At 42.3% G+C, this 12,012-nt stretch overlaps 1 protein-coding gene across 1 annotated transcript in view; it reads right to left on the minus strand.

Annotated features, from left to right (window-relative positions):
* Positions 1 to 250: 250 nt before the first annotated feature.
* The window catches only part of ASB15 (ankyrin repeat and SOCS box containing 15), a 129,244-nt gene continuing 117,482 nt past the window's right edge, over positions 251 to 12,012 (minus strand). The window contains exons 8-10 of the mRNA XM_077264937.1: positions 9,198 to 9,765; positions 2,888 to 3,041; positions 251 to 2,599 (exon numbers count right to left, since the gene is read on the minus strand). Of these exons, the coding sequence (XP_077121052.1) occupies positions 2,424 to 2,599; positions 2,888 to 3,041; positions 9,198 to 9,765 (898 nt within the window). The 3' untranslated portion in view covers positions 251 to 2,423. The remainder of the gene's footprint in view (positions 2,600 to 2,887; positions 3,042 to 9,197; positions 9,766 to 12,012) is intronic.

The following is a 12,012-nucleotide window of genomic DNA, read 5'->3' on the forward strand; positions in this document are numbered from 1 at the left end:
CTTCAGTAGTGAGCCGGCTAGAGTGTATGGGCTGCAGTCAGGACCTGGAAGGAGCCCATACACTCTAGGCTCAACCGAAACAGCAGCAGACTGATGCAATCAGTGAGTGTCCTCTGACCTTTTTTTTTTTTTTTTTTTTTGTACAAACTTTAACAATCACAGCATAGCTGACAAATGAACACTCATAGACATTCAATGCAGACTACAACAGGAATGGAGTTGTTGCATTTAAACTTATTCCAACATATATAAATTAGTAAAGGGAAATGGAAAGAAAAGGGAAACGAAAAAGCAGGGGAAAAAAGAGGAGAAAGTTAAAAGGGTAAAAAAAAAAAAAAAAAGTGTGACCCAGAGAATCTGCAGAGCGGTGACTACACTAAGAAGCAGGGCAGAACGGCGCTGGATCCAAAGAAAGCAGCGGTTGGTGAGTATATTAATACACTCACACTACACACCGTATGCATATACACACATTTATTGAAAAGAAAATATTCATGGGAGCTCTTTTTTAACATCTCCCTCTCTTTGCACAATGACCTCTGTGCAGATAACAGAGCATGTCTTGAAAACCATTGAACACCTCCAGCACAATGTTGTTTATTGTTCATTTGGCTGCTCAGGCAAGATGGCTGCCCACTTATCCATGTTTAGAAAATAAAAAAATATTAGAAAAAACAATAGGTTTCACTTGGTTTTAAGTATTAACAGTACATTAGATAATACGTAACAGTAACCAAAAGAATTTATTCTGATTTCTAAAAATTCTCTTAAACTGCAGATATCGTAATTAGATGCAGCCACATGAGGTGACTGGAACGAGACAGCATCATCGTGGATGATAATTTCCTGTTTCAGCCACCTGTCTGCTGCAGCCAATCAGAGGCCCGGAGGTGACTGAATGGGGCATCCCCACTTGATGTTGCCAGACCACTGTTGATGATTATACTGTATTTCCTCTCTTTTTCATATAAGAGAATATCATAAAATAAGTCAATAATTATTTTACAGATTAAAATTGGAGGGATACTATCACCCTCAAAATACAAACTGAACTAATTAAACAGTTATTTTAGCAACCTATAAAAATATTAGCAGTATACATTTCACTGTTGTGATTGGTTTGAAAACTGTTTATATTCCATATGCAAATGAAGATGCTTTGGTGCACCGCGGCATGGCCACTGAGCAGTTTCCTGATTCTGACTGGCAGTGCGCTGCCTGAACCCTAACAGCAGTACTGGGTGTGCACACACAGTATGGGGGGCAGGTCCCGCTGTTATCTTTGCCTCCTGTTGTGACACCGACTCTTCTGCTCCCAGTAGTGTAGCAAGCAGCTTCATCAGGAAGGAGAGATCAGTTATTTGCTCCTCCTGTCATCAGTGCATCACAGAGTAGATTTGCACAGAAGGCAGGAGGAGTACGCAACTCATTTCTCCTCCCCTCTGGAGCCGTTTGCTAAACTTCGGGGAGTCATGGTGCACCAAGATCTTGACTGCAGCAAAGCCCCCTCGTTTGCACGTGGCATATAAGAAGTTTTTAAACTAATTATAACAGTGAAAATTATACTGCTAATAAGATTTTTATAAGGTCTAACTCTACTAGATAACTATTTACTTAGGTCATTTTGCATTTCCGGGATAACAGACTCCCCTTAAGGGGATGATTTGTTAACTGCAAACATCCCATGCTTTTACAGAACTTTCCAGCAAAGGCCTTGCTCACATGAGCGTGTGACAAGGCAAAGTGCTATGCAATGTTTTATTGGATAGCACTCAGCCCAATGTTATACTATGGGGTAGTTAAAATCTGCTAATTTTTTCTCATGCCGATTCAGGACGAGAAAACTATCCCAGCATGATTTGAATGGCTCTGGAGTTCGGATCAAGTGCTTCCTTTCAAGTCTCTTCAATCATCCGAGTGCAGTCCGACATTTGCAGACTCACACAATGGAGAAGATGGAGAAATTAAGTTCTCCATCTTCTCCAAACCTGTGGTACAATTTTCTCATGTGAGAAAATTGGATCCCACTAAGATGACACTCAGATCAAACTCTGACATAGTTTGAGCCAAGTGTAATTCGCATAATCATCTCTATTCTCTCGCATGAGAGAATTTACGCTCGTGTGGCACACGCCTAAATGATAAAATTCTACCTGCTTGATGGAGGATACTGCTGTAGGTTTTTACACAATAAATTAGTATGCAGTGAACTCCCATAATGGCAGAAGAAGTCATTTTTGTGGTCTACAGACCTCAGACTAGAGATCTCTACCATGATACATACACGTAAGATAAAATACAAAAAATGTCAAATAGGCCTTAAAAAGCAGCATACAGTGTAATATAAAATTTCACCATGTTTACGTGCAGTTATCAAACATTGTAAACCAACTTATAGACAAGAAAGTGCACTTATTAGTTCATTAGGTGTCAAAATGCAATCCCTTCCCATATAAATCATACTCTTTATACAATAAATAGGACTTCAGGAGAGGAGGCACGGGAACTCTCTTCACAGATGACAGGTTTTGTAATCTCTCCAAACCAAAAAGTTTACGCAGCTTAAGCCGGCACAAATGCTTCAGTTGACGTGGATTTCCTAGAAACAAATTACACTTGTAATCATAAAAATGAATTCAACAGTCTATATAATCTAAATGACCCCATACACATTACAGGGTCAGCCAATCTCACCAATATCGGTGGGTTTCACCGACATTAGTCTAATAAGTACTGGGGCCTTTACTATGGGGAAAGAGGTTCGCAAAGAACTAGAACAAGCCCCAAGTTCATGCGTACACATAGGGGGCAACATGATTGCCACTGTTTAGAGTAAGGCTGATGCTTTCAAGAAAGCGCGTGCAATTTCCAATGTTAGTTATCTTACCTATAATCTCCTGGATCTCTTCCCATTCATTTTGTACTTCAAGGATAGATTTCAGTTTTGAACAAATTGGAACATAATCCATATAATCCACTAACACGCGAATAATTTTTCCGACCAAATGCCTCATCCATGATACTGTGATGAAATCACAAAACTAAAAAAAACATAGAAAATATCAGCAACATTTACTATAATCATTCTTCTTTTTTCTGTGATATAAACATAACATGAATCTGTCAGCAGGTTTTATCTACCTCATCGGAGAGAAGCATAATGTAGGCAAAGAGAAGCTGAATCCAATGATGTATCACTTAGGTTACTGGATGTAGCCATTCTGACACAATCAGAGGTTTTAGATTTAGAATGAAGCAGAGCTGAGAAAGCAAATCCTGCCCATATGGAGCTATCGCTGTACTAAGTCCATAGTCAGTGAGGTGCCTATCACAGGAGTGTTGCTGGACAAGTGTAGTCCGGCAATGTTAATCACTTAGTGATAAAGCCTTCACAGAAACAAAAGCACAAAGTGACACATCCCTGAATTCTGTGTTCCAGGCTCTATCTCCTGCTGTCCGCAGATTACATAGTAAAAACTGCTGACGGATTCACTTTTCTTGGAATCATCAGAACGGCTTTCCCCATTGACAGACTTCTGTACTTCTTTCAAGGGTATTAAAAAATTTGTGTATCTTATACTAAAATCTATATTCTAACAATATCATTATCTGAATCCCAACTATGGGTCAGGCTAGGTTCACATTTTTTCTGCTGAGCATCTGCATCTGAACTGCAAAAAACTGTGTTAAGATGCACATGACTGCGTATCCATAGACTAAAATGGGAGCCACTTAGGAAAAAATGTGGCTATGTTTTGTCAGGCTTACATCATTTTGAGTTATTTTTAGGCATCCAAAAACATAGTCAACCACATTTTTAGGTCCCCCAAAAAACACGTGAAAGACGTCCACATTTTTTTCCAATATTCTCATAGACATAGATGCATAGACATTTCAAAAATATCTACCATATATACTCGAGTATAAGCCGAGATTTTAAGCCCACTTTTTGGGGCTGAAAGTAACGCTCTCGGCTTATACTCGAGTCATACCCAGGGGTCGGCAGGGGAGGGGGAGCGGAGCTGTGTAATAATACTCACCTGCTCCTGGCGCGGTCCCTGCACATCCCTGGTTCCCCGGCAGCTTCTTCCTGTAGTGAGCGGTCTCATGGTACCGCTCATTACAGGAATGAATATGGACCGACTCCACTCCCATAGGGGTGGAGCCGCATATTCATTACTGTAATGAGCGGTACCATGAGTCCGCTCACTACAGGAAGAAGCTGCCGGGGAACAGATGTGCAGGGACCACGCCAGGAGCAGGTGAGTTTAACTCAGTGCGCGATATTCACCTGCTCCCTGTTCCACCGTCGGCGCCGCTGCGTCTTCCCCATCCTCTGCAGATGACGCGATTAGTGCACGCTGCCCTCTGCCTGAACGTCAGTGCAGAAGACGGGGAAGACACAGCAGCGCTCAGAGGTGGAACGGGAAAGGTGAGTATAGCAAGTGCCGGGGGCATGAGAGGTGAGTATGTCATTTTTTTATTTTTTTAATCGCAGCAACAGCATATGGGGCAAATGTCTGTATGGAGCATCTTATGGGGCCATGTGCAGCATTATATGGGGCAATTATCTGTATGGTGCATCTTATGGGGCCATGCGCATCATTATATGGGGCAATTATCTGTATGGAGCATCTTATGGGGCCATGTGCAGCATTATATGCGGCAAATATCTGTATGGGGCAGCATTATATGGGGCAAATATCTGCATGTGCAGTCCGGCCGTGAATTGGCGCCAGATTTTAACCACGCTGCGCTGATCGGCCAGCCGGGCGCGACCAATCAGCGATATTGGCGCGGAATTTAACCCCCACTCACAGCGCGACGTACATACATACATACATATTCTAGAATACCCGATGCATTAGAACCGGGCCACCATCTAGAGCTCTGGCAAAAATTAAGAGACCACTGCAAAATGTTCAGTTTGTCTGATTTTTCTCTTTATAGGTATATTTTTGAGTAAAATGTAAATTGTTCTTTTATTTTATAAACTTCTGACAACATGTCTCCAAATTTAAAAGCAATACATTTTGTATTTATTTTCTGAAAATGAGAAATGGTCAAAATAACAAAAAAATGAATTGCTTGCAGACCTCAAATAATGCAAAAAAAAAAAAAAAACAAGTTCATAATCATTTAGAAACAACAATACTGATGTTTTAACTCAGGAAGAGTTCAGAAATCAATATTTTGTGGCATAACCATGATTTTTAATCACAACTTTCATGCGTCTTGGCATGCTTTCCACTAGTCTTCCACACTGATTTTGGGTGACCTTATACCACTCCTGGTACAAAAATGTAAGCAGTTCTTCTTTGTTTGATGGCTTGTGATTATCCTTCTTCCTCTTGATTACATTCCAGAGGTTTTCAATGGGGTTCAGGTCTGGAGATTGGGCTGGCCATGACAGGGATTTGATGTGGACTGGTGGTCCTTCATTCACACCCTGATTTACCTAGCTGTGTGGCATGGACCATTGTCCTGCTGGAAAAAAAAACAGTCCTCAGAGTTGGGGAACATTGCCTAAGCAGAAGGAATCAACTGTTTTTCCAGGATAACCTTGTATGCAGCTTGATTCATACATCTTTCACAAAGATTAACCTGCCCAATTCCAGCCTTGCTGAAGCATCCCTAGACCATCACCGATCCTCCACCAAATTTCACAATGGGTGCAAGACACTGTGGCTTGTACGACCTCTCCAGGTCTCCGTCTAACCATTAGATGACCACATTCCAACAAAACAATGACCCAAAGCATACTGCTAAAGCAACACTCTAGTCATTTAAGGGGAAACGTGTAAATATTTTGGATTGTCCTAGCGAAAGCCCTGACCTTAATCCAACTGAGAATCTGTGGTCAGACTTGAAAATTGCTGTTTACCAGAGGAAACCATCTAACTTGAAGGAACTGGAGCAGTTTTGCCTTGAGGAATGGGTAAAAATCCCAGTGGCACGATGTGGAAAGGTCATAGAGACCTATTCAAAGCGACTTGCCACAAAATGAGGCTCTACAAAGTACTGACTTTAGGGGGGTGAATAGTTATGCACACTGAAGTTTTCAGTTATTTTGTCCTATATGTTGTTTGCTTCACAATAAAATGAAAACCAAATGTTCACAGTTATAGGCATGTTCTTTACATGAACTGTAGAGAAAAAAAAAATGAGACTGACATCCCTGAAGACATCTTTTGCAGAGGCACTACCCCAGTATTGACCTCCAATTCTCAATCCACCTCCAGGAGAAACTGCTTGTTAGCATTGGGGTGGCGCAGCACCGGAGCGCTCGACAAGGCTTTTTCCAAGTGCTGGAAGGTCGACACAGACCAGAACCTGGCATTAGTCCCCTTTGTGCTTATGGAAGAGATAGGTGCTATGAGAGACAAGAAGTGTGGAATAAATTGCCTGTAGAAGTTGGCGAAACCCATGATCTGCTGGATGGCACTCAAGCCTTGAGGACGTGGCCAGGAGAGAACAGCAGAAACCTTCTGAAGATCCATTTCGACATCCTGACAAAAACAATGTGGCTGAGGAATGGCAAAGAGGATTTTACAAAAGACACATTAGAACAACTTGGCAAATAAATAGTCTTCCTGTAGAGGCTGCAGAACCTGACAGACATGTCTTCTATGGGTAAGTAGGCCAGGGGAGAAAATCAAGATGTCGTCCAAATACATGACCATGGAAGCATAGAGGAAGTCTCGGAAAATATTGTTAATGTATTCCTGAAACACAGCAGGCACATTCCACAGACCCAAAAGCATAACAAGGTACTGGTAGTGACCATCATGAGTATAAATTCTGTCTTCCATTCGTCACCCTTGTGGATACGGATCAAGTTATAAGCGCCTATAGGATCCAATTTACTGAAGATCTTTGTCCCACGGATTCTGTCAAATAATTCTGGAATCAAAGGCAGGGGGTATTTGTTCTTAATGGTGATTTTATTAAGTCCCGGCTATCTAATACAGGTATGTAGGGAATGGTTCCTCTTTGTCACAAAGAAGAAGCCGGCAGGAGAAAAGGACTTATGGATGAATCCCTTAGCTAAGTTTTCTTGGATGTATTCCAACAGAGCACAAGTCTCTGTCAGAGATAGAGGATACACCCGGGTGGAGAGGTGCCAGACTGAAGATCATTGGGACAATCATAAGGTCTATGGGGTTAATAGCCTTCTTTTTACAAAAGACTTTTGTGAAGGCATGGTATTAAGTATGCAGAGAAGAAAGATTCAGAGGCATGGAAGGCGGAGACCTTAGCTAAGCAGACGATAGCACAAAAAGGTTCCACTGAAGCACCTGGCCTGTGGGCCATCCAGCAACCGATGTGTGTAAATGCAACAATAGAAGGCCCAGAAGAACAGAGATTACAGATTTAGCTAGCACATAGAAAGAAATTATTTCGGAGTGCAGAACTTCAAGCTGCAACATGACTGGCAGTGTAATATATCAGCTGGGCTCTGCTAAGATTTGTCCATCAATGGAGACAATAGGCAGGGGATGATCTAGTTGTTGGGTAGGGAGCTGAAGTTCAAGAACTAGGTCCTGATGGATGAAGTTGGCAGTGGAGCCGGAGTCTAAATGGGCTGCCGCAGAAAGAGACCTCTCTCCTCAGGATAGCTTGACTATTCTTCCATTCATTCGAACGCTAGTCTTCCATTTTCTTCCACGTCTCTCTGGTTTGGCTTTCCATTTTAAAGCATTAGAGATCATTTTAGCTGAACAGTCTATCATTGTCTGCATTTATAAATAAGTTTTACCCTCTCCAATCAACTTTTTAATAAAAGTACACTGTTCTTCTGAACAGTGTCTCGAATGATCCACACTTCTCAGGCTTTAAAGGAGAAATGCATGTACAACATGTCCTGGCTTCACCCTTAAATAAGGGCCACCTGATTCACACCTGTTTCTTCACAGAATAATTGACCACACTAATTGAACTCCACACTGCTATTATTTTGATCACAATGTTGATGGAATGCACCAAATAATAATAAGGAAGATATAAGGTGCGTTCACAGCCCAGGGTCCACCGTACAGTGATGGAACCTGTTGCTAAGTAATGGCGGCACTCTATGGCGGTATTATACCCAAGTACACATGGTTACGCGAACTCTGTTGCTCCACAGAGTCGCAGAGCACGACAGGAATGCAGAACCCTGTTAGCTGTCACAGGGCTCAGCAGAGGAGAAGCTAGTGGGATCCCTAGCACTCACCCCCCCTAAGCTGGTGGTTGAACCCGCTCTGTCACTCAGTGGCTTTTGAGCCCGCGCCTGAGGACGCCCGGAGACAAATGCTGGGTTCAATTGATTTCCCACCCTACTCTGAACAGAAACTGTGCTCAGCTTGTAAGAGTGGATGCAAATGTGGAACCGCTAACTGAAAGCTATAGCGCACGGAGAGTGCGCAGCGTCATGCTTGCGTACACCGCTAAAGACACTGAACAATTGTGTGGCGGCAGCTAAGCCACTGACGGGCGCTGTATCCTAACTCCATTCACCCAAATGCCCATGCAACAACCGGAGGGAAGGGGAACATTAAGGAGCTTTCACCAGATACAGTCATGCAAGTACACACACACACACCATTTTGGTTTATACTAGTGCATGGCCGAGCGACCATGCAAACCTTTTATAGCTGTAGCCTTCCGGGACCTTCCTAGTGGTCCAATCGGAGCCGCTACAGGACATGAACATGTGATTTCCGACCTCCAATAAGAGTTTGTCCCACGGGCATGCTCAATACACGAAAAGCTGGTGTGCTCACTGCTGATCAGTGCTGGTTGCAAAGGCTGAACCTGGGATGGCAGCTGTAACCAGATGCACAGTATCAGCTTGAGCCAAACGCTGGGACCGACGTCTGCTGAGCAGACTCCACTGCGGCCGGGGCAGAATAGGAGACCGCAGAGGACATGGTTCGAGATTCCGCCTGTGAAGTGGTGGGAACTCAACACCTAACACACACCCCGTTTCAATTAATTATTCTAATACACAGACTCAAAAACACGGAGATCATGAATGCTGAGTCTGTTGGTTTTCTTAGAATCTGCTGCACCAATTAGTAAATTGTTCGACATGTGGTAATATAATTTATACTAAAAACAGTGATTAATCTGGTTAATCATACTGGACTGCTATTATTTTGAACACTACTGTATATAGTAAAAAAAAAATAATTTCATCTAGTATGGAAACTCACATGGGTGTCCTTTATGACACATGATGTCCAACCAGGCAGCACTTCTTCAGAGGTTGTCCAAGTAAATGATCCTCCATACATGTCTCCATGCATGCAATCAAAACACCTCTCAACTTGGTATCCATTATTTAACAACATGCGTAGCATTATTTCATCATTTAGAGCATACTGTATAGCACTTGGAAAATGAGTATCGTTTACAAGCATGAAGTAGCAGTTGACGTTGGCATTATGAACTAGGAGGAGTCTAACAATTTCATAGCTTCCAGATCGTACAGCTACTAAAATACAGTTCAGAGGGTCCAAATTTGGATTAGCACCAGCTTTTAATAATATCTCTGTGCATAAAACATCTTTATTGGATACTGCAAAAAACAATGCAGTCATTCTTTTATCACCATAATTTTCAGATAAATGTTCAGCTAAGAGTTCATTGACATCAAAACCATTGTCAATAAGTAGTTCAAGGCACTGCATACTTTGACCATCCACAGCAGAATGAACAGGACTTAATCCGCTTTTTTGAATTGAATGTCGTGATGTGACAGGAATAAGGAACTTCAGTGCACTAAAAGGAAAGATAAAATAATAAAATGTGACACCATACAAAACACTTACTTCTCACATTACTTGGTAATTTAGTGTATCACTAATATACTTAGGAGCATAAAGGGAGGTCTATAGAGTTTACACAGAAGTATAAAGGGAGGTCTATAGGGTTTACAAAAAAGTTAGCTAGATGATCAAATCTTGTGAGATTTGAATTTACTGCGTCCAAAAAATTTTTATGAAGAATTTGATTTGCATTGAATTGATTCACAACAAACCGGAATATTACAAATACTCAATTTGCCCTGAAAAGGCATGTGGAACCAACCCTTTTATTAAGTTGATTGACACAAACATAGCCAATGTAAAAGAGACCTAACCCCCAAAACAAATAGTAACCTGATAGTAACTAATTATAAGTAGCTAAAAAACTGTCCAAAAATTATCTCTCCTAGTCATTTGTGATCAGAAAGATCATTCTGTACTACTGATGAGCGAGTGTACTCGTTGCTCTGGTTTTCCCGAGCACGCTAGGGTGATCTCCGAGTATTTGTTAGTGTTCGGAGATTAAGTTTTCATCACGGCAGCTGAATGATTTACAGCTACTAGCCAGGCTGAGTACATGTGGGGGTTGCCTGGTTGCTAGGGAATCCTCACATGTAATCAAGCTGGCTAATAGCTGTAAATCATTCAGCTGCGGCTATGAAAATTTAATCTCCGAACACTAACAAATACTCGGAGGTCACCCGAGTGTGCTCGGGAAAACCCGAGCAACGAGTACACTCGCTCATCACAATTCTGTACTGAACACTAATTCAAATATAGTGGGGAAAATATATTTGATACACTTGTGATTTTGCAAGTTTTCCCACCTTCAAAGAATGGAGAGGTCTGTAAATATTATCGTAGGGACACTTCAACTGAGAGACAGAATCTTAAAAAAAAAAATCCAGATATTCACATTGTATGAGTTTTACATAATTAATTTGCTTTTTATTGTATGAAATAAGTATTTGATACAATAGAAAAACAGAACTTAATATTTAGTACGTTGCTTGCATTACAGAGGTCAGATGTTTCCTGTAGTTCTTGACTAAGGGTACCGTCACACAGTGCCATTTTCATCGCTACGACGGCACGATTCGTGACGTTGCAGCGTCGTATAAGTATCGCTCCAGCGTCGTATACTGCGGTCACACGTTGCAATACACGGCGCTGGAGCGATAATTTCATGACGTATTTGCGATGTAGAAGCCATTGGTTACTGTGCGCACATCGTATACAACCTGTGTCACACAATGCAATCATGCCGCCACAGCGGGACACTAGACGACGAAAGAAAGTTTCAAACGATCTGCTACGACGTACGATTCTCAGCGGGGATCCGGATCGCAGTAGCGTGTCAGACACAACGATATCGTAAATGCATCGCTGGAACGTCACGAATCGTGCCGTTGTAGCGATCAAAATTGCACTGTGTGACGGTACCCTAAGTTTGCACACGCTGCAGCAGGGATTCTGCCAATTCCTCCACACAGATCTTCTCCAGATTGTTTTGGGGCTGTCGCTGGGCAACATTGAATTTCAGCTCCCTCCAATATTTTCGGTTGGGCTCAGGTCTGGAGACTGGCTAGGCCAGAGGTGTCAAACTGTATTCCTCGAGGGCCGCCAACAGGTCATGTTTTCAGGATTTCCTTGTATTGCACAGGTGATAATTTAATCTCCTGCACAGAATGATTCCAGCACCTTGTGGAATGCTAAGGAAATCCTGAAAACATGACCTGTTGGTGGCCCTAGAGGAATGCAGTTTGACACCTCCGGGCTAGGCCACTCAAGGAACTTGAAATGCTTCTTAATTAGCCATTCCTTAGTTGCCCTGGATGTTTGCTTTGGGTCATTGTCATGCTGAAAGACCTTACTGAGGGAAGGAGGTTGTTGGTAAAAATCTTGTGGTACATGACCCAATCCATCTTCTCTTCAATACGGTGCAGTTGTCCTGTCCCCTTTGATGAAAAGCACCCCCAAAATATGATATTTCCTCTGCCATGCTTCAAGGTTGGGACGGTGTTCTTGAGGTTGTACTCATCCTTCTTCCTCCAAACACAGCTGGGGAGTTGACACCAAAAAGTTCTATTTTGGTCTCATTTGACCACTTGACCTTCTCCCATGCCTTCTCTGAGTCATCCATATGGTCATTGTCAAACTTCAAACAGGCCTGGACATGTGCTGGCGTGAGCAGGGGAACCTTGAATGCACTGCAAGATTT

This window comes from Ranitomeya variabilis, chromosome 5 (genome assembly GCF_051348905.1).
Source record: "Ranitomeya variabilis isolate aRanVar5 chromosome 5, aRanVar5.hap1, whole genome shotgun sequence".
NCBI lineage: Eukaryota > Metazoa > Chordata > Amphibia > Anura > Dendrobatidae > Ranitomeya > Ranitomeya variabilis.